Source organism: Peromyscus leucopus, chromosome 1, assembly GCF_004664715.2.
Source record: "Peromyscus leucopus breed LL Stock chromosome 1, UCI_PerLeu_2.1, whole genome shotgun sequence".
Taxonomy (NCBI): Eukaryota; Metazoa; Chordata; class Mammalia; order Rodentia; family Cricetidae; genus Peromyscus; species Peromyscus leucopus.
The window spans coordinates 146968718-146995318 of record NC_051063.1 but is presented as its reverse complement, the minus strand read 5'-3'; the positions used below and the strand labels follow the sequence as shown (position 1 = coordinate 146995318).

General features: G+C 50.6%; 1 protein-coding gene across 2 annotated transcripts in view; it reads right to left on the bottom strand.

Annotated features, from left to right (window-relative positions):
* Positions 1-26601, bottom strand: part of Lrrk1 (leucine rich repeat kinase 1) — a 138107-nt gene that overhangs the window by 21673 nt on the left and 89833 nt on the right. For both annotated transcript variants that reach the window (XM_028872813.2, XM_037198821.1), the window contains exons 13-25: positions 22883-23012; positions 22178-22290; positions 21549-21763; positions 19071-19235; positions 18348-18520; positions 17202-17322; positions 16685-16844; positions 14847-15123; positions 8424-8595; positions 5784-5947; positions 5203-5342; positions 3051-3300; positions 232-398 (exon numbers count right to left, since the gene is read on the bottom strand). In XM_028872813.2, the coding sequence (XP_028728646.1) occupies positions 232-398; positions 3051-3300; positions 5203-5342; positions 5784-5947; positions 8424-8595; positions 14847-15123; positions 16685-16844; positions 17202-17322; positions 18348-18520; positions 19071-19235; positions 21549-21763; positions 22178-22290; positions 22883-23012 (2247 nt within the window). The remainder of the gene's footprint in view (positions 1-231; positions 399-3050; positions 3301-5202; positions 5343-5783; positions 5948-8423; positions 8596-14846; positions 15124-16684; positions 16845-17201; positions 17323-18347; positions 18521-19070; positions 19236-21548; positions 21764-22177; positions 22291-22882; positions 23013-26601) is intronic.

Below are 26601 nucleotides of genomic sequence, written 5' to 3'. Positions count from 1 at the left end.
GCCTCGCTTAGCTTGGATCTCTCACCTGCACTCCACAACCTGTCAGGCCAGGCACAAAGCAGAGCTGCGCCAGCCATACCAGCCCCCCAGTCCTCCTAACCTCCTGCCCCAGGGGCATGCACGGCCTCTGTCCTCCCTACGGTGGCCTGGAGTTTGGACGCAAGAGAGTTCACGCATCTGAAGACAAGAGGGCTGGCTACGGCACCACCCCCCCCCCCCCCCCCCCGTTACCTGCTGGGGCATTAGCGGAATTCTTAAACTTCTTGATGTGGAACCGCTTCACAGCCACAGGCTGGCCCTGGTACCGGGCCCGGTAGATGACGGTGCCACTGCCGCCTTGACCCAGGATGCTGCTCTCGCCCTCCGTGTGCTCCAGCCTGCTGTTCTCCAGGAAGAGCCTGCGGCACATAAAGCGTAGGGGTTAGCCTCCACCCTCGGACTCAGCGGATAGCTTCCCTTCTGGGAGAATAGCAGTTCAGGGTTAGCCTCCACCCTCGGACTCAGCGGATAGCTTCCCATCTGGGAGAAAAGCAGTTCAAAGGCACTTGGGGACTGACCCTGGATCTACCAGATGGCAGGCAGTCAACCTGGGCAGCCTGTGCAGTCTTGTCAAGCTTCATTCTCCTCCTCTGTGTTGTGGACACGTCACAGGGACCCCTTGAGAGATGCTGAGGAAGCCTGGCTTAGGGGATCTCTCTGATTATAGTGGGCAAAGATTAAGGATCCCTCTCTGCGATTTACTACGAAGCTTTTGTGCTTTGAGAGCTGTCGTCCCTGGGGTACACTGTACTATTTACTGCTAGCTTAGTTTTCTTCTCTCCTTCTTGTTAGGTGAGATCATCCTCTGTCGTCTAGAGCTGGTGTCTCCACAGCGGGAGCCGAGGGCTCCACGGTTTTAGCCACTGTGCTGGTCTGTGTATTCTGAGCCTTGTGGAAATCAAGATTTCTGTGGGCTTCTAGAAAAGTACGGCTGCTGTTCCTTGCCCCCCTCAGCCTTCTGTGGAAACGTCTGGGCCCTATGGCTCTGGAGTAAGAAGCTAAGGAGCATGGGGCAGAGTTGGAGCCTCTCACAAAGCTCAGCTAGAGGATGGGACAGGATGGGATCTGTGGGTACAGAGGTGCCGACTTTGGCTCTAATGACTCTGGGGCTAACATGCGGGGTTTGGTACTTTGAGGTGGGGCATCCTTCTTCACCCCTTCACCGACTCTGGGCCTGCGCCAGGACCCCTAAGCCTCTGACTTCCTGAGACCCCTCTCTGTCTTCAGAAACAGTGGCATGAAAGACAAAACACGAAGTAAAGAAGAGAGAGAGAGGGCTGGGGGGGGGGGGAGGCAGCCCCCTCCACTGAGGTCTATGCAGGTCCTGATCAGGGACCGGTGCCAGGTGCCTGCCACCCAGGTCAAGGGTGCCTGGAAACCCTCCCAGTCCCATAGATGCACTTGCTCTCTGCACCTTTCAGGCACAGGCTTTGTAGCTGCCCAGACTTAGCATAAATCAATCATGTCACCTGTACCCACTGCAGCCTTCGACATGGCTGAGCATGGTCTGGGGGTGTTTTTCAAGTGCCCTGATAAAACCCTTGCTTGGGAAGTACAGGTACACGGGAGCTACCTAAGATGGGACTACGGGAACCAGGGGAGTGCTATGGGCCTTTCTAAGGCTTTCTGCTAGGGCTTAGGCAAGCTTGGAAAGTGCAGGGTTCTGTAGGAGCCACAGGGCACAGCTCTGCCTGCCAAACTCCCCTGCCAGGGCTGGTTGGGCCCCAGCTGGTAGCCTGAGCCTCTATCTGGAGAGACTCCTGCTCAGGCTCTTGGGATTTTCCACTTCCTAACAGGTAACTTCATCTCAGCATCCAACTGTGCCCGAGATTAGATCCAAAGCAGCAAGGACCGTACAGTCTGGCTTCTTAAAGTCATAGAGGGAATTCTGAAGCCCACTAATTGGTGTCTCTGATCTGAGGAATACAGGCCGTAAGGTTTGTATTTGGGGTGCCTAACCTAACACCTTTCAAAACATGTGATCCATGCTTTTATGCACAATTGCATGCCCACGAAGAACCCAGGAGGGAAGAAAAACCGTTCTGCAGCAGAGTGGCGCTTGCTACATCCATCACAAGGCTGCTGGAGATACTGAAGAGCCTGGGTGAGGCTTTGTTGATTAATTGTTCTCCTTTACCATTGGGTGTTGAGCACAGGACTTCATGTGCTACCACTGAGCCACCTCCCAGGCCCATCTTGACTCAATAGATCCCCGGAAGTGGGTGTGGAGTAGCAATGCTGTGCATTCAGAGAGTGTCCCATGGGCGTTAGGAACAGAGCAGAAACATGAAAAAAAAACCCTGATCCCCTGAAGAATAAGAAGAGGAGGAGGAGGGAGAGGAGGAGGAGGAAGAAGAAGAGGAAGAGGAAGAAGGAGGAGAAGGAGAAGTAGTTAAAGAAACCAGATATAGCATGCCATTGGCAGTGATCATAGACCACAACTCCAAAATGATTGGGAATGGCTGAAATCCAAAATGATTGAAGGACTGTCCCCAAGAGTCCACACCACAGCAGTGTGTTCCCATCCACTGAAGATAGTCCGTTTTAGGGAGGACTTACATTTTGTGGCCATTTCCTTTCGGAAGGGACCAGCAAGGTCTCTTTCCACAGTATTTCCCTCCCCAGCTATCTTGGAAGGATGGAGGTAGAATAAACTGGAGTTAGAGTGTGTCGGGAGTACTGGGCATCAGCATTTGCCCCCCAAAAGGAAGATGAGGCTGCAGGTGTGGGAATGTGCCCTTTCCACAAAGGCCAGCGAACAGCTTCGCCAACCTTCTGTCCTCCAGCGAGCGACAAAGTGGGCATGGGATGGGAAGCCATTGGCCTGATTTCATTCAGGAAGCCTAGGATGGGGATCTAAGTCACTGGGGACCAGCAGGAAGGACTGGCTGGACGGTCCTTGCACCCCATGGTTAGGGCACCCGTGCGGTGCAGTTAGGGTACCGTGTGGTGAGTTAGCAGGAGAGGCGCACGGCCTGCATGCTTGTCCTGGGAGGGGCGGCAGAGCCTACCTGGCTGGGAAGTCCGTCATGAACAGCTCTGGGACAAGCTCCTGCAGTGGTACTGGGAGGTCTGGGTGTCTGGGGCAGGAGATGAAGTCCCGCTCAATGGCTGTCAGCACACAGTCTTCCATGTCGAAGTACTGCACGCTCTCCGACTTCTCATTCGGATCTGCACGCTGGGCCCAGGACGTCTCACAGACGGGGCAGGGTACATACTGTTCCATAAGTGGGGTCCCGTCACTTTCTGTGGCTGTCAGGGCTAAATGGGGACAGAGGAGGAGACAGCGCCTGTGAACCGGATGTGAGTGGGTCCTCTGAGCTGTACCCTACAACCCTGTGCCTTGTTGGCTTTACATCAGAGGGTCTGTCTACTCCTGCCTGGGCCCCAGGGAGCCAGAAATCCGGTGCCATTCTGGGATGCCTTATCTCTTTGGTTTTGATTTTAAGGCAGGGTTTGGCTGTGTAGCGGAGGTTGGCCTGAAACTCAGGATTCTCTGGTCTCAGTGTCTCATAACCACAAATGCTGGGGTTATGGCATTTTCCAACCATACTTGCCTTCTGGTGACTTTTTGGGTAGTAAAACTATTGACCCCAAAGCATTTGCCTGGGAGGAGTTACCCCGCGGTCTAGACCCAGAGTAAAAGTATTCTGCAGCCCTCGGAAGGCTGGCGGAAGTGGGCAAGATAAGAATAAGGCCTTTACTACCATGGCTGGGGCTGAATCTGAGCGACACTCCATTATCCTAACCACAGTCAGTACAGGTGAGAAAGAGAAGGCCAGTGCTCTGGGGAAGTTAAATGCAGGGGATGATGAGTATAAAAGAGCATAGGAAAGCTGGACACTTGACACCTATTAGGAGCTACATCGTTCCTGTGTCCCTCTCATTAGGAAGTGCTAAGAAAACACCCACAAAGTACCCTGGGGCAGGGCAGAGGCTTGCTTTGTACAAGACAGTGTGGGTTCCTAGATGTCCTGGGTGTAGCTGACATTCACAGGTATCCACAGTGACAGACTCTTGGCCACTGGCTCCTGGTGCTGGCTCTAGGGCACCTTGTCTCAAACGCTTGGCCAAGTTTCTTCTGTCTCAGATTACTGTCTACTTGGTCTATCTGCCAAATCCCCAGCACCTCCTGAGGCAGGGCCTGGGCTGGTAGGGAGCTACCAAGTGGTCAGAGAGTTGATACAGGCCTGGGGGGGGGTGTTGGCTGGCTAAGAGCCCTCCAGTCACCTTGACTCACACACTGGTTGATTTTCTCTGAGAAGCTCTACCTAAGCCATTTTCCATGTTGGTCACTGTTTGAAGCAACATGCTAAGAAGCCAGACTCCATGTCTGGACTAAGCATCCAGCGGCATCCTGCCGCATCCTTAAGCACTGTCCTGTTGTCCTCCTGGGATGGAAGGCTCTGGGGGCAGGTGAGTAGACCAGCTCATAGAGGCTCGTGTGACTGACAGGGTATCCTGAATCCACCCTCTACTCCTTGGCCTCTGGAAACCAGAGGCTGCAGGGCGGGGGTAGGCGGGCAGCGCTCACTCAGCAGGTTTCTTCCTACACTCCCTTCCTGCGGCTGCCCCCACAGCCTTCTCCCTGCTGTCCACTCTCTGTCCACCCTGGTAGCAAAACAAACAGAGGACCCCAAGGGCTTCGCTTCAAAAACTATTTTCTTTGGGTAAACTGTCAGTGGGGAAATGGATTCAGAGAGTCTGAGAAGGGCTGTATGGGTGGCTTGATCACCACCTGGATGAGTAACCGAGGAGGAAAGGGTACTGCAGCAGTGACCTCCTCCCGCACTGTCCCCGACACCAGGGACAGACCTCCACATTTGGGTCCTCCTAGTGTCAAGCACACATATGTCTCCAACTTACACGGGATATATATATATATATATATCTCACACTGAGCATGTCTTTGGGCCATGTGTGGGACTCAGAGATTCCCCCCACCCCACCCCCATATATTGTAGACAGCCAGGAGACCTGGTTCTGTTCCATTTCCTGTAGGTCACTCTGTTCCCACAGCACTTCCTGCCTCAGCCTAGAGCAGGACTCCCACAGAGTTAGGGCCCTCCAGCGAAGGGCTTTCTCAAAGAGACGGCCCCATTCTCATTTAAAATACTTATCTCTAAGCATGGTCAAAAGCTTGGCTCCAGAATATTCCCTTACCAGGAAACCACTGATCGATCAGGGAGTTGACATGGTCTGTGATAAAAGCCATCGCCGAGAAGTCCCTCACTTCTGACTGGCAGATGATTTTAATTCCTCCACTTTTTTTCTTTTTCCAGTTCACGTCTGAGGATTCCACGCTGTAAGCCAGAAATGAAAAGGAGCCGTTGCCAAACTATTGAGGAGCTGGGGGGTGGATTTCCCTGCTTCCAAGGATGGACTTAACCCTCAGGGACCCTAAGGGTCTCTGTGCCCTGCAGGATATTGGGGTGACCCTCGTGTTTATGTACCTGTGTTTATGACCAACCTTTCCCTTGTCCCTGCTCCTCCCACTGGAGTGAACTCAAATCCTGGGCTGTGGCTGTCCTCAGCCTGTTCAGAAGAAGGTGTGGAGGGAGTGTGGGAAGATGGGGCCCTCAGGACAACCACAGGGAGGGTCTCTGTTCCTAGCAAGCTATCAAGATAAACCCCTTTCAGGAGCAGAATTTTGACTCCAAATGGAAGAACACTGTCAGGGCTCCACAGGGCCCCTGCTTGGGTACCATGCTGACCCAGCGGGCGGGACTCCCGGATGTTCTCACCTGAGGTAGCCCCCATCAAAAGTGACCAGCAATCCTTCTTGCCAGTAGATGGTCTGGTTTCTTTTGACTCTGAATGTGCTGCAGCGATTTCTCTGGTTGCCTGTAAAACTGTAAATGGTGACTTTCCGGTTCCTGCTTTTTGTATTCTTCTTGTTTTCAAAAAGCTGAAAGACGGAGAGAAAAGACCCTGCTTAAGAATTCTGAGCTCCTCACTGGCCTTGAGTAGCGCTTGAGGAGGCCGGCCCGGCCCCGTCGTGATAAATCCCTGCCGCCGTTTTCCCACCCGCGCCTCCCACGCCCTGTGGCTCATCCCTGCTGCCAAGTCAAAGGCCACATGATCTGGAAGGGTCTCCAGGGTACCCTGGGAACAGACTTTCCAAGCGATTACAAATAGGTTGTTCTTCTCTGAACATTTTTTTTCTCCGACTTCACAAGTGAGTGTTTAATTAGATAATGTGGACAGGACAGGAAAATATAATGGAGAAAATAAACAACCGACAACTTCACACCCAGAAGGAAGAACATTAAGATTTGGGTAGGTATGAGTCCAGGAGTTTTTCCTACTACGCATATGTGTGAAAAAAATAGCAATTCAGCTCGTGTTTCTCATGCTGTATGCTTTTTGGCTGGCAGGGTGGGGGTGGGGATATAGCTCAGTGATTTGCCCACCATGCCCCAGGCTCTAGCATGAATCACAAGCATTGAAAAACAAGGTATACTTTGAAAACGTCGGGGTTACCATGCCATTAAAAACTCATTTAAAATTCATTTTCCTAAGGCGATGATAGTGATTTCTCCAACTGTTTCTGCTCTCTCCAAAATACAGTGCTATGGATATGGAAAACGCATGAGGATCTCTCTGGTTCCCTCTGTTTAGACATTCAGCAGAGGGATGTCTGGTGTAGGGTCTGACAGTTTTAAGGTCTGGGTGCATCTCAAGGTTTGGAAAAGCAGAGCCGATCATCCCAGCCACTGCCACCAGGGCTGGGCATCTTGCTGGGTTCTTTGTGGGTCTGACAGATCTACAAATAGAGAAGCTATTGCTGTGGCAATCTGCATGTCTTTGATGAATGCTGAGGCTGAACTCTTCTCCCCTCTGTCCTCCATCTGAATTTTAACAGGATTTCCTTCTGCATTGATTTCTCAGACAGGCACCCTGTTGGTGCTCCCACTCAGCTGGGCCCCCCTTTGTGAGCTCAGCCTCCCACAATGCGGGGGCTCGGTGACCTCCCACTTAGAACACTGCAGGACACAGTTCAAATGGAGGACAGAGGGACAGATGGAACTCTAGGCAAGGCAATGCCAGCACCCACTCTGTTAGCCAGCGCATCATTTTGGCATCATAAAGAGACGCCCTCCCCCCGGCCTCCCCCACCCCCAGCTCCACAACACAGGCTGTAAAGGCTCTGATCGACTTTCAGCCTCTTGCGTTTATTTTTCTTCCCATAAATGGGAAGATCAAAGAACATCTTTACTGAGCCAAGATTATAATTCAATAAGGGCACTCTAATTAGAGGGTGGCAAAGGCAAACTCAGGCAGAGATCAATGTCAAAAAGACTCAACAGTTCGACAGTTGGAGCGCATGCCAGGGACTCACAAACTGTAGGGTGTGTCACGATCCCCTGGAGGTCTTGTCAATAACAAATGGCTGGACTCCATCCTGAGGTTTCCTGGGTCAGAGATCTGGAGTTGGGGCTTGACAATGAGTATCTCTCACAGGAACTCAGGTGAGGTCAGTTTGGCTGGTCTGGGACCCCCACTTTGAGAACTGCTGCTCTAGGCAAATATTACTTCTGTGTTACTGTCTCGCATGAAATTAGAGTTGACTGACAGCCGGGCCGCCTCTCCATGACTCTGGCTGGACCCACAGAACACAATCCATGGGTTGGCTCTTCACTGGGACCAAAGCAGTGTGGTTCCATGCTTGGCTGCAGAGTGGCATCTCCAGGGAGCTTTACAAAGCCTAGATGATGGAAGCTGGGCATGGGATGCATATCTAACTCCAGTCCTCAGATTCTCCAGTGAGATGGCTCAGTGCAGATGCTTGCCACTGAGAATGACCACCTGAGTTCAGTCCCCAGGGCCCACGTGATGGAAAGAGAGAACCAATTCCTGTAAGTTGTTCTTATGATGATCCTTAGGTATGGGTGCTTACAACCAAGACTTTAAATTTGGGTCATGTGAGAAGTGCTGTGTCAATTAGAGATTCCTCTCAGGTAAGTATACAGTCAGGACAGCAAGACCATGAAGTCGGGGCTCTGGGGCATTATTAAAAATGCTAGTTCTCGGCCCAGCTCATAGCTGCTGTACTGAAACTATGGTGACTTGGTGGGAGGTGGGGATGGGGGAATTCTGCATCTGCTAGAACAAGCTCCCTGGTGACTTGGAAGTGGCTAATGTTTGGGACGACCATAACTTCAGGAGGGAGTAGGTAAGTCATATGGGTGCAAATTTGGTATTGCCAGCCTAGGTCAATGGATTCAAGCTATGTTTGCATCTCGACCCTGCATCCATCATCTCAGTGTGGCAGAGTAAACTTCAGTGAAGTCTCCCTCGCGCAGAGGAAGTTGTAGTCTTTCCCCCAAGAGTGTGCTCTTAGGAGCCCCTCCACCCCCATGGCTGCCCCTCTCAGAAGCTACCTGCAAGTCCATCTCGGCCAAGCTGATCAGCATCCGTGCTATGAACCTTTGCCAGAAGCCAACAGGCACGAAGCTCATCTTAAACACCCGCTGGATGGTGTTAGCCATTGGGTGCCGCATGCTGTGGGTGTCCAGCCCAGGTTTGGATGGAAGGAGGTGTGGGAGGAGGTAGCTGAAACACATAAGGGGAGAGATGATGATGATCGTGGCCCGAGATTCTGCGGCAGGGTCCTGGTCCCTGCAGAGGCTGGACTGTGGGAAGGCCTCTGCTGACAAAGCTCAGGCTGCCAGGGGCCCTCCCTATAGAGTTTGAGAAATCAGAGTGACGTGGAGGGAAAGCTCTGAAGACCTAAAAATGCCAGACGCAGCAAATCAGAGTCTCTTCTCAGAAAACTGGGTTGTGGTTGTGAAATCACTTAACGCTGACTCTGGTTGGTGGAGGGAAAATAAATACAGCTGCACGGTCCTGAGGACAATGCAGATATTGGGGTCAGGGTAACTGTTTTCTTGGTCTCCGGAGATGTTTATTCTTCTTGGCTAATTAAAACAGCACAACTGCCCTAAAAAGCAGAACATGGCGATTTTGCACAAAACAAATGATATTTTATGGGAACATAAGTGGACATAGCCATCGTTAAAATGTTGCATCATTGTGTGACCTAGGTGTTCTTGTTTATTGTCATGCAAAAGAGCTGGCAGCCAGAAAGTCCCTCCCCACAATTGCATCTGGAAAGTGACATCTACTATGTGCTGTGAGATGTGAGCTGAGGGGCAGGCACAGGGCAGGGACACATCAGCCTGTAAATGCAGAGGCTGGATTCTTTCCTCCTTGAAAATATTATTATTTGGCTGGAGAGATGGCTCAGGGGTTAAAAGCACTGGCTGTTCTTACAGAAAGGTCTTGAGTTCAATTCCCAGCACCCACATGGTGGCTCACAACCATCTGTAGTGAGATCTGGCGCCCTCTTCTGACCTGCAGGCATACATGCAGACAGAACACTGTATACATAATAAATACATAAATGTTTAAAAAATATTATTATTATTATGCATTTGGATGTCTTGCCTGCATGTATCTCTGTGTGCTGCATGTATATAGTGCCCATGGAGGCCAGAAGAGAGCATGAGAACCCTTGGGACTATAACTGCAGATGGTTGTGAGCCTCTATGTGGGTGCTGGGAATGGAACCCAGATCCTCTGGAAGAGCAGCCAGAGCTCTTAACTGCTGAGCCATAACTACAGCCCCTGGAATCATTTCTTAACAAAGGCCTTGCCTTCGGCAATCCCAGTCCTGCCGACAACGCCCCCACAAGAGCCGTAGACCACATGACAAAAACGTCAGCACCAGACACGAGAAACCCTCTGTCAAGTTGTTGGTCAAGGGAATCCAAGAGAGTCTCAAGACAGCACAGGCTACTGCTGTCGCCCGTCGTTGCCTCCCAAAGGACTGAGGTAAGTCCCTTTGCTGCAGACACACACTTCAGACACTTCAGACACAGGCTCTAACCCCAAAGTCTTCTCCCTGAGGTCTAGCTTTCAAAGCTCCAGAAAGTACTATGCAAGCTGCCAAGGGAGGGAGGCAATCAACAGGCGTGATGCCTATGAACCACAATCATCAGCACAGCCAGATATCCCGAAGTGTGCCATACTGGCACTCGTTTCTTGGCAGTAACCATTAGCTGTCTATTTTAAGGCCTAGTCAACGGGAAGAAAAACATGCCTGGTGCTGGAAACCTGGCCCACGACCTGGGGCTAGTGAGGTCACGGCTCTCAGCAGCAAACCTACCTACTACTGTCTCTTAACCAGACCAGAACATTTTCTAACGGATTTCTAAAACTTATGCTCATAGATAAGAGTAGCTCTCGCCCCTCATTAAAGAAGCTCCACTTTGCAGCTGACAGAGGCTATCACAGAATACCATTAAGTGGTCAAAATGTAGAGATCAACTGATTGTAGGTTGCCCAGAAGAGAAGGATACATTTACAACACAAGGCCGGCGCCTAAGGCTCAGTGAACACTGAAGAAGAAGGCGAAGAAATACTCTAAGAGCCAGAGGACCACGAAGTCTGCGTGAGATTGCGTCTCCTAGAAATCACATGGAAGCTATACCCATGATACCTTGACAATATGATCACCCACATAAGACCTGAACAATGACAACACCAGCTGGAAGTGGGAAATGTCACGGGGCCCCCAACCTTAGACAAATAACCTACAGACAACTAACGAGACTTCAGAGAAAGTGAGAATTCATCTTTCCTAGGGATGAGCCTTTTATTGGCCACAATACCAAGTGGTCAACCTTGAAATCATATACCGGCCATGCTAAACAAACTCATCAGGCTCTATTTATGTATTTCTATCATTTACACATATATATGCAACAATAATAATAAAAGAAAAAGAAGCCATGAATTTGAGAGGAAGTGAGGGGGGTTGAGAGGGACTGGAAGGAGGGACATGGGAGGGGCTGGAGGGAGGAAAGGGGAGGGGGGAATGATGTAATTGTATTTTAATTAAAACAAAAACCAAAACTGTTTAAGTACAATAAAAATCTTTGAAACTTTCTAGATGAGACTCTCCTAACATTTGATACAATTATCCTTTCAGATCCATGGTTCCATACCTATGTAGTCAACCAGTCTTGGGCTGAACATTGTGTGTGTGTGTGTGTGTGTGTGTGTGTGTGTGTGTGTGTGTATTTAAACTGTATCTTTACTTAATGTGACTTCTTTCTTTTGTAGTAAGTACTCCCTTAGCAATAACTGATGGAGCAGGTACACAGCGGAAGGCGTGTTAAGACATCTAGGTATTCCGAGAGGGGATGTAGGTTCTGGGCTTTTTTCATAAGGTGTTTGAACATCCTGTGTCCTGGCGTCGATCCTTCATGGGTTCAAGAGACAACGGTAGGAGGGGAATAGAATGACAGCTTGCCCCTCCACCCCCACCACCTAGGTGCAAATATCAGCACTGACTTGGCAGCCTGTGTATCTTGAGTCTTGTGGGGAAGGAAGGGATGCCTACAGTAGGGATGAGCTAGAGAGGTTGGCCAAGGGCCACACAGGTGAGCTGAGCTGGGGCACACAGGGGGGTGGGGTGGGGCATTGGGTTTCCTTTAACCCCTTCAGGTCCTGGGTGAAGGACATGCTACACCACCTGGGATGATGCCTTTCTGCTCCACCACCCCAACATCCTGCCTTACCCCCCTAGATCCTAACAGTTCCTTATCGTTCCCCTGCGCAGAGTCCCTCTCTTGAACAGCAGACTCTCGGAAGTGCCTACTCGTGCTTCCTCAGTCTGGGCCCCTAACACACACGCCATGCTCCATGCAAGTGACTCTGGCTTTTCCCTTTCTCTGTAGGTGTGTGCTGGAGAGAGGTGTCTGCACATAGAACAGGCACTGGTCAGGAATTTTAAAGGCAGGGGTAATGTAGACAGCAAAGGAAGAGTTTGAAATATGACTGGCCATGGAAGACAGATCTTAAAAGGAGCAGTCCCTGGGCAGACCACTGCACCTGGCTGGAGAACAGTAGAAATCAGAAAGGCTGTACCAAGGGATAAACAAGATTGGACTACGGAAGTGAATTATTCCTGTGTCTGATGAATATCAATCAGCTGATGAACCCTGGGCAGGGCACAGTGTCCCCTCTGAAGAGACGGGCTAGTGAATGCTACTCCACTGAGATGGCCTCAGATATGGGGTTGAGGTCTTCCAGAGATGGGTAAGAGCTAAGACATTACTGCCAGCAAGAAACGAAAATGCTGCAAAGGATAGGTTTTGGAGGTTCATCAATCCTGGGAGTTTCTGAAGGACTTGGCAGGGGTGCAGTGTGGCTTGCAGACTGCAGGTGGAAGACCCAGGTCCCGAAGGAGCATCTAAGGTCTGTGTCTGTATAGGTCCACGGACCATAGCTGTGTGGTTGACCAATGAAAACCTATGATGTAAGGAGCTGGAATTCACCTTGGTCACAAGGGAAATTGATGCCTGTGCTAGGACGGAAAATGTTCTGCTCCTCACAGCTTTGTGGAGACCCAGACATACGGGCCACAGGACTAACGTGAAGAAACCGTAAGAACAGTGCTATTGATTCCTGCCATCCTGGGAGCTCCTAGGTGTAAGAGACTCTGTTCTATGTACTACAATCTAATTTACTCCCGACAACAAGGATAATAATAGTAGGTAACAGGATTATTGCTGTTCGGCAGGGGAGAAAAAAGTATCTGGGGCTCATTGTCAGGCTGTCTGGTTCCATGCTGCAAACCACTGTGCAGGAACTTCTCTGGACTTGGCAATAATCTGGCTGATTTTTATTGTTCAACCACATAGGCAGACTAACACACACACACACACACACACACACACACACACACACACACACACACACGAAACTCTTACTGAATGCTAATATATAATATATCTTTACTCCTTTAATCCACTGATAACTGATAAAATCAGAATATTGCTAGATCATGGCAGTGTAAACTGATACCTTGAGCTTCTCTTGGTCAATAGCAAGGATATGGAATGAGAGGTCATGAGACAGACCTTGAAATCCTTTTCGAGGCTTTTCTCGTTAGAACTCTGCCCCATACAAATGGAGCAAGAAGGTCTTGAACTTGCTCCTACTCCCAAGCCCATACGGCCAAGTGTAAAGTAGGGCTGTTTCTGTGGCGTCTCTAGAATGACTGCCCAGGGACCAAGTCAGCTTCCCAGAAGTCTCTAGTGGCACCACTGCAGGGCTCTGGAGTTGGGGTACAGAGAGACGATATGTTCCAGGGCAGGTGCATCATAACGGTGGGATAGTAGCTACTGCCCTTAAACCCAGGAAGTGGATGAAACACTGGACATCAGTGGAGACTGGGTAGCCACCAGAGCTCTGGTCCCCATGTGCTCTTCTCAGCCCTCTCAGGGGTCCCACTTCAGGGTTTGGGGCGTTGGCAGTTCTCATGTTCAGGAGGATGAATGCTGACGTGGAGTCATGTGGGTGATTGTGGGAAGAAGAAGGCGTCAAGACACTACTGAGGATGCATATTCTAATACCCAGCGGGACCACTGAAGACCACCCCAAGAACAGATAGAATGGATAAAAAGACTGAGCAAGTGACTAACTCAGAAGAAGGCACAACAAACTAAATGTTATAAATATAAGACAAACGACAAGCTACTAGGCTTAAATCCACCTACAAAACGAATCACTTAATGTAAACAAGCTAAGTATTCCTACTTAAGACAGAGAGCATCAGATTAGATAATTCATGGACAATAAGATATTCATTGTAATATAAATATCTTATATTGGGGAAATACATTTATAATAAAAGAATTGGCGGGGGGGAGGGGGACAGTTGTAGTTAAAAGCTAAAAGACCTCCAAAGCTGGTCTGTGGCTATTTTAAAATCAGTCAAAATGGGACTTCAAGAATGAAAATATTATCTAAGTAATGAGAGACATTCTACAATGAAATAACAACGGAACAATTATAACAACATGTTGTCATAAATTTCCAAATCAGTACTTTTGTGCTTTGGGCCTTTAGTAAATAAAATGGGGGGAATTAAATGTATCAGAATAGTTAAGTTCATAAGCAAGGTGGCTACTTAGCAGGGGGGGTAGATTATACAGCATGGATACTCTGGACAAAGGATGAGTCATGTCCCAGGTGGGCCAGAGTGAGATGCTGAGAAATTTCATTATGCTGCTGGCAATGTTGTGGCATTTAAAATGAAGGAATTGCTTATAGCACTTTTATTCTGTATTTTCACACTACAGCTGGTCACTGATAAATAAATCTGTAGAAAGTGAAACCCTGAATGAGGGGAGACTGCTGTAGATGTTCTCAGTATGAGCAGAACAACAGCACTTGGGAGGTGGTAGAGTCACACAGTGGAGGCGTGGGGTGAGAAGCAGGGGCCTGGAGAAGAATTTTGGGCAGTGTGGATGATATGCCCAGTGAGATGAGGTAGCAGAAGAGAGAAATCAGGGGTCTTGGACATGCTTCCAAGTGTTCCACCAGCCTTCCAGGAAGCAGCATTGTGGAGGTCCAGGCTTGAGCCTGTCATGCCAGCCACCCTTAATCACTTGCGAGTGCATTCCGAAGCTGCATGGCTAATGCAGATGTCCATGTCACAGACTGTTTTCACTCATCATATTACCAAGCCAACAGCTGCCCCCAAGGAGAACTCCCCTTGCATGTTTTCCTAACCCCTTTCAATAAGTGGATTTCTTCCAACTGCCTGAAGAGTAGCCCACGGCACCAGATAGGAGGTGGTCAAAGCGGGGCCTGCTGTATCTACCTTCCTGCTGACCTAGGCTAGACAACTGGCCATCCCCAGGAGCTAGCTATCCTGGTGGTGGTAGCCTGGAAATCTTGCTGAGGCCACCAGTGTCCTCAGACCCCATTCCTCCGGACTGTGGCCTCACCTGTCATTGGCCACGGGAAGGGCGATCTCGAACTTGGCGAGGAACTGGAAGTATTGCTCCTCAGTCTGTTGTGTGAAGCCTGTCCCCACCAGCAGCATCCTGAGGTCCTCGGCTCGGATCACCCCGTTCTTCGCCACCGACCGTGAGCCCTTGATGTTAAAGATCCTCTGTAGGCATTCGGACAACCAGATGGGGTCCAGGAAGTAGAGGTTCCTCAGGCCGTGGCTCGTGTCTGGGAAGTGCAGCAGGGCTCCTGTTTCTATGAGGAAGCTGATGGCTACAGGGAGAGAGGGAGGAAACTGGGTCAGAATCACAGGGGGACCAAGAGGGACTCAGTGATGATCCTGTTCTCAGGAAGAAACCAATATTTCTGGCATTCCAGGCCCACCAGACAGGGTGGGCAGCTGGAGCCTCGTGACACACTGTGACTCTTGCCAATGTCCTGGGTTGATGGATGGTCAAGCAACTACCAGTAATCCTTGTTCTCAGACTGTCTGCAAGTTTCACCACTTGATGGAATTTGCTTATGACCACTCCAACAAAACACTTGAGGAGCGTCTATAGTTATGTGTAGACATATGGTAAGCTGTGGGAAAAATCAAGTTGTCCTGTGTGCATGTTCCCGTGAATGCCCATTCTAGACTCTATTTATTGCCATGTTTCTGTGCATTTGGGATAATTTTTGCTGTCTAAAATGACCCTCCAACCCAGGGCTAAAGGGTTGTCTAGTGTTTCTAAGCACAAGACTGTGATGTATAGAGAAAATATGGCATTGGATAAGCAATGTTTGGGTACAAACCATAGAGGCCACTGCATGAGGTAACAAATCAATAATACATGATTAATAATTAATAAGATATATGCGCTGGCTAGTTCCTATTGTTAACTTGATACAACCGAGAATCCCCCGGAAGAGTCTCAATTGGGGAATGATCTGGATCACTCCTAGGCCCGTGGGCATGTCTGTGGGAGGTTGTCTTGATTATTAATTGACCTAGCCCATTGTGGGCAGCACCATTGTCTAGACAGGGAGTCTTAAATACTCTAAGAATAAAGAGAACTAGCAAGAAACTGAGCACCCAGGCAGCAGGGGTCCATTTGTTTCTCTCTCCTCTTGACTGTGGATGTGATGTGACTAGCTGCCAGGGTTCCTGCCTCAACTTCCCCTCGGTGACAAACTGAAACCTGGAATTGTAAGACCAGCAAACCCTTCCCTCACCTAAGCTGCGTGGAGCCAGGGTATTTTAATAAATAAGCCAGAACAGTATAGAACAGAGGCAGGTCTGAAACAATAAACAGTTATCGACTGCTTCGTGGGTGACCACGTGACCAGAGGCCGTCAGGAACCTAACCCTATTATTTCTCCAGGAGCAGTGGTCTCCTATCTGCCAATGCAGTAGTTGTGGCGACCTTTTAGGTGCTAAGTACCACGAATAATAAGAACTGGTTATAATGGTTTAACTTCGCTATCTTCCTGGACCGAGGTCCTGGAGGGTGGTGACACAGAGGCCGTGCCTGTGTGCATCCTCTGCAGAGCGGCTGCCATGGTCTCTGTCCAAGGAGAGGAGGGCACAGGGGAGGGATGGTTGGGGGGATGGCGGCAGCAAGGAGAAGTGGAGGGAGGAAGCGTGGAGGCAGGTGGCAGAACACTGGCCCCGAGTTGAGTGCTACCATGTAAACCTGCTGCGAGCCTGCTGAGTTGAGGGTCCAGGTGCAGCTGGGACCTCATAGGCGGCTCACCTTACCCTACCCTACCCTACTCAAGGGCTTTGGACTGACTTCTGCCCGGCCTTCAGGTCCCCCACACCAATGCCCCTGGGTACCCACTCTTGACCTACCAGACTGCAGGTCCTCGTAGTCCTTGATGTCATTACCAGGCGTCTGCTCCACCAGCTGCTCCAGCTGCCTGTCCGTCAGATACTGCACTTCATCGCCCAGACTGCGGCGCTGCTGCTCAGCCAGCACGGCCTCCTGAAGGCTGAAGTAGCTCCTGGGGATCTGCGTGCGGGTGGGGCGAGGCTCTCAGGTCCACGGGCTGCTGCCTGCACCAGCACTCGCCACCCCCCCACTGCCTGGCCCCAGGGTCAGAGGACATGCGTTGACAGGCTGCGAAACGGAGTCAGAGCATGGCTTTGCCCCGCCTCGGTTGGGGATAGGCACACAGACAAGGTGACTACAGACGTGGTAATGCCAGGACGATTGTGATAGGCCAATGACCCGTCCCTGCTCCCGCCTGGAACTACTGGCTTTAAACACAGCCATGTGCCTTACAGCAAATGGCCGTAAAGGTGTAAGCTGGATCCCGGCAGTGGGAAGTGGGAGCCTGCGGCCTAAGTGGATGAAGGGGGCACTTACGAGCCTGCCAGCGAGTTTCTGGCAGCCGATAGTGCTGCCCACGTCCTTCATGTTGCACGTGACGTGGAAAATCAGTTGCCGCAGCCCCTCCTGGCCTTCCAGGTTCTTGCAGGAGATCTCGCTGTGTATGCAAAGATGTGGGGCTTAATCAACATGCCGCCTCTCTGTCTGGGGGCACAGAGCACCCCTGTCTTCCTGGGGGTTTGTCCCAGATGCCGACAAGTCTTGAGAAGTCATTAAAGGGAGAACAAGAAGGTTCTGGAGGCTTTGCCCTGTGCATAGCCCTAGGCTGGGTACCCTTTGGTCTGTCTTCCCAGTATGCTGAGTTCACAGAGGAAGAGAGGGGGGGCCCAGAGGTCCTGGCACTCCCAAGGGTGCTAGCTGGGTAAGAGAAGTACATGTTGAGGCTATGGCTCTGAACCAGCCAGCACTCCTGTTACTAAAGACCCTCCCAAATCTTTCTTGGGGTATACCAGGAGTCCCCAACATCCTGGTGCTGCCCTATGAGCGAGGCTGGCTGGCCATCCTGCCCCGAACACCTGCACCCATGCCACCCCACCCAGAGTGAGGGAATCCGAGAGCAGCTGCCACGCCGCTCATTTGATTCTGACCAGGGATCTTGGTTTCCTTTACTAAGCCTCATGGTCTGAATTCCAGAGTCCCGACACTGTGATGGCTACCGACAAGAGATAAACTGAGTGGCGCACCCAGGGTGGCTAGTCTCATCCGTACCAGCCCCACCCCCTCCCTCCATACTCTGCCTCTACTTTCAGACTCAACGGTCGCTCTCGGATCTACTTGGCTCCAATGCGAGGACTGGGATGTCTGTCCTCCATCAGTGATCTGCAAACCCTGTGGATGGTGCTCGAACTCATACTCTGTTCCATGGGAGCCGTGTGCTCTTGGTACTAGCCCCGATGGAAGGAGAGGGCCCAGAAAGGAAGCACAGTTAGGGTGTCTCCAGGCCCGGTCTCTAGTCCCCTAGTGGGCCAAGCCCTGCTCAGGGTACCACCCTCTGTGCAGAGAAGCCTGGCCCATCCCCAGGACAGATGCCGGGCGAGCTGCGGTCTTAGTGAAGCGAGCTGCGGTCTTAGTGAACAGAGCACGCATGGCGGCGGCAGCAAGCGCGAGGCAGGCGACACTCACTGCAAGTGTTTGAAAGTGATATCCGGGAAGCCGGTCGCTCTGGACCCCGATGGCGAGCGGCAGAGTGCCAGCACATAGGCACGCAGTGTCGCGATCCTCTCCACTCGGAATTTGGCTTCGATTAGGTCCAGGTGTGTCCCGACCACCAGCACAACAGCGTTTGGGGCCTTGGCCTGTAACAGAGAGTCCCACAGCCGAGTCCTACATCCCCCGTGCCGCCCCCCCACCCCTGATTACAGAGTGGGAAACAGTTTCCTCAGTGTGCAAATGTGCCAACCCCAGATGTTAGTGGCCCACACTCAGCCACCATCCTGTGGATTTGAACGCCACGGGCCATTTATGAACTGAGGTGTCCTGTGACCCACTCCACGCAGTTTAAAGCCCATGGAGAGGGATGTCCGGTCCTTCCAACCACCTGAGGGAGAGGCCTGTGCCCGGCAAGTGGCACCTTTCCACGGGGAGGGAGTGCTGTCTGCCTTGCATGCCTGGGGCTGTTAGGTTTCAGGTAAATAAGAATATGGTAAGAGCATTGGGCTCTAAGTCCCAGGAAGCCTCTGAGTTCTCGGTGTGAAAATCAAGCAAGGCCAGGATTTGGGCCCTTCCAGAAGAATAGTGTTTCTCCCTTGCACTGCCTCTTTGGTCTTAATCCACACAATGCTTCAGGACACAGAACCTGGGGGGCTGTGTCCTGAGCACCGGGAGGCAAAGATGGCGGCCGCTCACCTCGATATTGAGCAGCCAGAACTGGAGGTTGGCCACGGCCTCCTCTCCCAGGGCCAGGTTCCAGACCACCACATACAGGGCCTTGTCCGTGAAGAAGCACTGGTTGACGGTGGCCATGCTGGCCGGGCCCCCAATGTCCCAGACGTTAAACTCCACGGATTCAACCTACTTGAGCAACAAGGCACAGAAGGGGGGCATTTGAGTGACCGAGGGGGGGGGAGCGAGTGAGCCACAAGAAAATTTACAGCGTGGAATGCATCTCAGAAAGACATGGCAATGGAAAAGTTACAGACTCCAGTGCGTCCAAATTAGCAATCCTGGCAAGGGAAGAGAGCCCAGTGGCCCAAAGATAGGCTTCTGGGGGCTTCCATTTGCTGCCAACAGAGTCGGGCATCTGAGGAGATCACGGGCTGTTGGGTTGGTTATCTCAGGCTCTCCGGAGTTGGAAGACATCGGGTGGGAGGAGGGGCCCCACTTGGATCTCATGGCTCCCACCCTCTCTGTGCAGGGGGCCAAACGGAGGAGGCGTCCCTGAACTCGTGCAGGTCAAAGGTTGGCGCCCACCAACGAGGCTGGGAAACACCCCTGACGTGAGACTCCAACGACAGGAAGCGGGCTGCCAGGAAGGCTGCGGAAACAGTTTCTGTATCACTGCATGAGCTCAGAGCTGGCCTAGGAGCCAAGGCTACAGTTCGCTGTAGCCAGGAGTCATTTCCATGAGGCAGCATCTGGCCTCCAAGCCGTAGACCGCGTGCTGACCTGGTTTTGTATAAAGATGAAAGCCGACAGCTGTTCTCAGCCAGCTAGAGGTCAGCCGCACAGGGCGGGATGGGCCTCGGCGCTCACAAGAGCAGTAATGGCTTCCAAGGGAAGGCGGCTTCATGCCGTCCCACCCCTCAAGTCTGGGCACCCATTCACTGAAGAACAGATGGGAACAAAAGTGACTGAGTCATTGTCAAAACAGCAAAGCCAAGGGTACTGTCGACAATTCTGGTTATTTTAGAGGACCTGCAGACGTGAGTCAGCGAGTGTCACTCCCTGTCTGTTCTGAGTGGGCCTGGGATTCATTAGCTCACTGTTCTCAGCCCCACAGGCAGGACCCTGCTCTTATGTTTATTCTGGGTGCTGGGAATGGGACGCACGGCCTTGCAATGCTCATCACAGGCTGCCCCACTGATGTGTACTCCTAGCCCCCAGGGTCTCATTCTTAGGGGGACCAGCTCCGAGTATGTTAGCTTACATCTTCAGAAGGCTCCATTTCCCAAACTGGAGTCCCCTGATTTGGAAGAAGGTTTTATGTGGAAAAACTCTGCAATCAAGCTTAGCTCTCATTGTCCTGGGCTTGGAGAAGAAAACCATGCCCCAGCTGGACAGAGCCTCTTGGCTTTCTACCCTGTAAACTTTTCTCCACCTTAGATCACCACAGCGAGGCAGAGACGCCTATTCAGCCGATGAGGATGGCATTGTCTGGCACCCAGGGCAAAAGCACGCTCTGTGTGTGCTATGGATGGAGTGCTGTTAAGAGTTTGGATTTGAAATGTCTGCTGGGGCTTATGTCTTGAATCCTTGGTGCCCTGCTGGTGAAATCTTGGGAAGTTCTAGAGACTTCTTAGATGGAGGAAGCAGGTCACTAGAGGCAGGTCCTTGGGAGTGTATTATCCTGGCTCCTTCCTGTCACCCTCTGCTTCCTGTCCCCCATGGTGAGGTGCGATCCTCATCACACATATCAACCTCCATGATGTTCAGTTCAATGGACGGGCCAAGAAACAGTGGAAGGAACCCTCTGGGGCCATGAGCCAATACGTGTGCTCTCGTCTAAGTCATTTCTGATGAGTAGTCTGCATTTTGGTCACAGCAACATAAAAATAACTAATAGAAGCACCAGGGTAAGATTCTACAGTTTCTTTTCTGTTTCAAAAGGAAAAAAAAAAAAGTTTACTTCTAGCCACTTGGACTTGAATGGGAATGAGGACCGTGAACAAGTTGGTGAAGCATTCATTTTAAACAGGCTATTTAATGGAACCTTTTCAGAGCTTGAATGAAAGCAGGAATTAGGCAGGACAGGGCATTGGCTCCTGGGGTACCTCCCCAGCCTCCTTTTAGGGGGGCTGAGAGATGCTGAGGTGTACCTCCCTGTCTGCCATGGTACTTTGTTCTTAGCCCTAGGGGAGCCCCAGTTTGAATCTAAGTCTCGGAGGCCAGCTTTGAAGTCTGAGCATGTGCTCATTAAGAGCCCCCCAGGGAATCCAGCAGACAGGCAGGGTCAGGAACCACTGGCCCAGAGCCTTGACTTCATTCTGACAGAAAAATACAAGGTCACAGAAAGAACTGATTCGTCACTCTTGGCAAGAGCTGGGGCAGAGCAAGCAGCACAGAACGTCTTGGGCCCTGGACTCGGAATGTCCAGGGTCTCCGGGGGACTGGAGAGCAGCCCACAGGGAGGTCCCTCCCACCCACTGTGTGTCCACCACCCTTCACCTTGGCTTTGGAGCCTGCTGGTCTCTGGAGCTCCCACTTGGTGGTCCTGATGGTGGCCTCGCTGTGTGCTGCCTGGGGGGCCCTCCCCGTCTGTAAGATCTCCAGGAGTGTGGACTTGCCCTGGCGTGGGGGACCCACGAGGATCATCTTCATTAGCTTACACTTCTCTGCCTTGCGCAGCTGAGCTCGTAGGAAAGACAGTGTTGCTTTGGGGCCTGTGAGGAATCAGAGGAGGGGAAAAGTGGGTACCCTAGATGATGTATAAAGGGGATGCACTCACATTCCTTAGGAGGTCAAATTCCGTCCCAATTTCTATGTGTTTCGAGGGAAGGTGGGGAGTCTGAGAGAGGGAAGGGATGATGATAACTACCCCCAAATTAAGTGTGAAAGTCAGGCCTGAAGGACAACGTCCTTGCCGCCCTAGTTGGCACACTCTCCTACCTAGCCACTCCCAGTCTTGGGACTGTTGCTAGCTACTGTGTTGGAGCCAATTCCATAGCATCTTCCCCAACTCTGAGGATGCAGTTGGGCCCCGCGGTTTATTCACCCACTGGTCCCTTCAGGTCTACCAAGGGAACCTGAGTTATCTTCCCAAGGCAGTGATTAGAACAGGGCTGGGGAGGCCCTACCTTCTTTCCTGACTTCCGCAGGCACATTGCTGATGTTCAGATCTTCAATGTCCAGTTGCCAGAGGTTTCCCAGCTGGCCTAGTTCAGGAGGGAGCTCTCGGAGGCCAGGATTACTGCAGCAAACAAGTCACCGTGAGAGACAAGCACATATGTGGACACACGGGTCTACGGCTCTCCTAAGCCTCCGCAGTCTGCAGGGGCCATTGCCAAGGTCTGATCCAAGCCACGTGCCTTGGGCCTTCATCTCAATATTCCATTTAAACACTATGCCCATGACACCCATGCATCATCAGGATGGAAACATCTGTTCTGATGTCTGTGAGTCTCCACTGAGTCCCCGTCCACAACTACCCTCTCTCTTTCACTAATGACACTACCATCATCTGAACGGCCACTACTTCCTCTTGCAAAGCCTCTCCATTTTCAACCTTAATGCAACGCTTTCTACGGCACTCAAGTTTTACCTGCTTCTTAAGCCCCTGACGGGACCTGGTACACGGTGAAGTTCACTGCACGAAGGGGTCAGGGACACAGCTGTCCTCCTCACTGTCCCCCAGCCAAGCAACCAACTGTGGTCACTCATCTTCCTCCCTCTACCTTTCCTATCCCACCCAATTGGAAAACAGAGCTACTGCTTCTGGTCCCCGGTGATGTAAGTGAGGACTTCTGCTTCACTGGGCTGCACCTGCCCTGACATGAACTTACTTGCCCAAGTAGAGCTCTGATAAGTTCTTCAGCAGGCAGACGGACGGAGGGACAGCGTCGAGATGATTCTCATTCAGACAAAGGACCTCCAAAGATTCACTCAGGAAAGCTGGGAACTCTAGCATGCACGCTGCCAATAAAGTCAAAAGAGACCGAGCTTCTGAACCGTCCAGATGACTGCAGCGTGGAGGTGCTATACACATCCCTGCGATGTCTGCAGAGCATGCTGGGAAGCCTACCGTGCGCAACTTCCTGACCTACCTATCAATTCTAATTCTACAGACATTCTTGTATGCACATGTGACAGAGACGTAAGGACAGGGACACTCGGTGACATATTGCTTGCAATAGCATCGAGAGAGGAGAGCGGCATATCCTCCATAGATACATGTCCACAGGGGATTTGCTAAACAATAGAATAATGTGCAATGATTACAAAGCATGGTGCAGGTCACGTGTATGTAAAGTGATGGCTTCTGGAGACTTGGAAAAGCCAGGAGCAGAACCATGTCCCTAAAAGGGCTTATTAGTGTGACAGAAAATATCTGCAGATGTGCACATGTGTATCAACCCAGCATGTGAGTGTTATATGCATGCGTGCACATACAACACACATGCACAGACGCACACATATATGTGTGTATGTTACACAAACTCATAGAGAAGAACTTACTAGAAAGCCAAATACCCATTTTGTTTTAAAATATACAGCATTCCCTCTTCAATGAAAGAAAAAGCTAATCAACAAAGACACATATGAGCTAAGTTGTTTTTTTTTTAATATATTAATGTTCCTTAAAATGTTACTCCCTGAAAAACCAGCCAACTCTTTAGTATTCAAGTAAGTTCATTCGTGAGGCTAATTATGAGATTACCAGTAAGATCACGTCACATTTGCTGTTTCCACAGCACCCGAGCCTTTGTGCAGAGAAAGAATGTCATACAAAGCTTGGAAAGGCACATTAATGGGATTCAGGGGTTTAGACTATAGCAGGATCTCTGAGGAACCTTTATCCCCACACCCGCTTCCTCAAAAAACAAAGAGAATGGACAGGATATCCCACTGGAAAACAGGGAATCCAAGATGCATGCTCTGCCTCAAAGCCCCCTGCCAGGACTGCCAGCCAGGGCAATGTAGAGGCTAGAGAAAGCAACATTCTTGTTGGGGGCTGAAATCATGTTCAGTTACCTAGATACAACTACCTCCCTCAGCGAGGGCATCTCTCCACCCATGGAGCGGCAGTACTGATGAGCACGAGGTAACCTGGCCTCAGAGGACATCCTGGGAGAGAGACGATGCCAGACTACTAAGATGAATGTTAAGAAAACCCTGCCCAGCTCGCTGCCGCCTCCGCGCTGTGTGCTGGATTCACAGCAGCTGTGGAAATAACTTTGCAGCAGCTTGCCCAGGCGACTTGGTCCTACACCTCGTCCTGGAGAAAGATGTTCAAGAGCGCCTTCTTTCCCCTTTCGATGAAATGGCTTCATGTTTTTCTGGGAGTGGAAAGGCGTGCTTTCTTGCCCACGGAGGGAACACTGAGCAGCTGGCCGTGGGGCCGGCCAAGTCTGAAGTTTCACCCTGGTGTTTATGAAGGGTCCTTAAGTGACGGATGAGGGGAATAAGGAGCCACACCTCTGAATGGCGGCCACACCTGTCACACCCCCAGCCAACGGCTGGGAACTGTGGAAACTAGGCTGGGGAGAACACAGCTAGAGGTATTTATGAACTGTTATTTATTCATAAGTTATTTATGACTCGGCTCGTCTGAGTTTTACCGTAAAAGCGGTCATCCAAATTATTTTTGGACAAGGCAACCGCACAAATATGACTGCTTGAATGTACGTAAACCTCCCTGGCATTGAACTGTCCACCCGCACACAAGCCGTCTTTTATAGATAACTCTTTCCCCCAGGTCAACCACCCTGGGAGAAGAACTCTGCTGAGGAACAGGGTTGGCAAGGGCACCTTGCCTGGATTTCACTCAGGGGTGGCCCTCAGAATTCCAGACGCAACTGAAAAAGCACGAGGCCTTTGTCATCTACCCATGCCATGATGCCCTCTACCAGGGAGCCTTGGCAGGTGTGGCCTCCTCCACTGGCTACCAGCTCACGCCGATGACCTCCTCGCTCTGCAGCTGGATCTTCCTATGCAGTTGCCACAGGCAACTGGTCTACCTTCCAGTGATGTCGCCTTGGTCCCCCAAGGGTCCCACATGCCTGAGTAGAAGGCAAATCACTCAAGTGGCCTCCAGCAAGTGGCTCCAGTGACCGAGACTGCTCCCGGCCTATGCTCTTGTCCATTGTCCGCCTTGGCACCAAGGACACCATAGTGTCTGTTTCTCTTTCTTTCCAAGTGAGATCCTTACATCTGTACTCATTTTCCCAAGGCTGAGGGGCTTCCATTTAAAGAGGGGCCAGCTGGGCTGAGGGGATGGCTTAGTGGCAGAGTACTTGCCCAGCATGCCCAAAGCCTTGGGTCCTATACTCACACACAGAAAAAAAAAATAAAGGAGAAAGGCCCAGTTATGAAACTTCATAAACTATATTTCCCTATCGGTACAGAAACAGGTCCCTGTATCTGTCTCCTGGCTGTCTGGACTTATTTTTCAAAACTTTATTTTTTGTTGCTATTTTTTTTCTTATGGGGTTGTCATATTCATATGTATGTATATTCATGAATATATATGAATAAATTATAAGCATTATTTGTATATTAGAGACTTGTGTGCCGATCTGTGTCACAGTGATTTCTGTGGGAAACAGTTCTCAGAAGTTTGCAGGAAGCCTTTGTCTATAATGTCTTTCACCAAATAAAACTTTTCAATTTTTACAAAGCCAAGAGTTGGGGCTTTAAAAATGTTTTTTTTGGGGGCAGGGTGGCCCACACCTATAATCTCAGCACTTGAGAGGTTGGGCAGGGCGATTGCCTTTGAGGCTACAGAGTGAATTTCCAGGCCAGCCTACGCTACAGCGTGAGTCCACGTATAAAAATAAAAGAAAATGAGGGGCTAGAGATATGGTGATTAAGAGCACTGACTTTTCTTCCAGAGGACCCGGGGTTCAATTCCCAGCACCCACATGGTGGTTCACAACCTGCAGTGAGATCTGGTGCCCTCCTCTGGCCTGCAGGGACACATGCAGGCAGAACACTGTATACATAATAAATAAATATTAAAAAAAACCCCCAGAAAGTGAAAAGATTTCTAGCCAGCTTTTAAAGGTCTCTCCCAACCCCAAACCGCACAAATGTCCTCTAGAGTGTGATTTTTCTTTTTATACACAAGCCTGCTCTCCGTATGGGCGTTGTTATCACTGACAGAAAGAAAGGACACCATCACTGCTTTCTCTCCTAGCTGGTTACACCAACACTATTTGTTAAAACCTGAAAACAGTATTTTCTACTCGATCACAATGCCACCTTTGCTCTATATTAATTCCATTTGTACACAGGAACCCCGAGGAACTGGTTTCAGGATGCCCCCTCTACAACAGCTACCAAAATCCACAGATGCTGGAGTTCCTTATGTAAAGATGTAAGAACCCACACCTTTCCTCACACGACCCTTCTCCCGCACTTTCCAGTCAGCTGTTCGCTGATCTCAGACACAGTAAGGTAGACTGCATTTACTTACTTCTATTCTTGGATTCTATTCCACCAATAGTTACTCGTTCAATGGTAGGAAACCCACATACTCATATATGACTCTACAAACCACTGT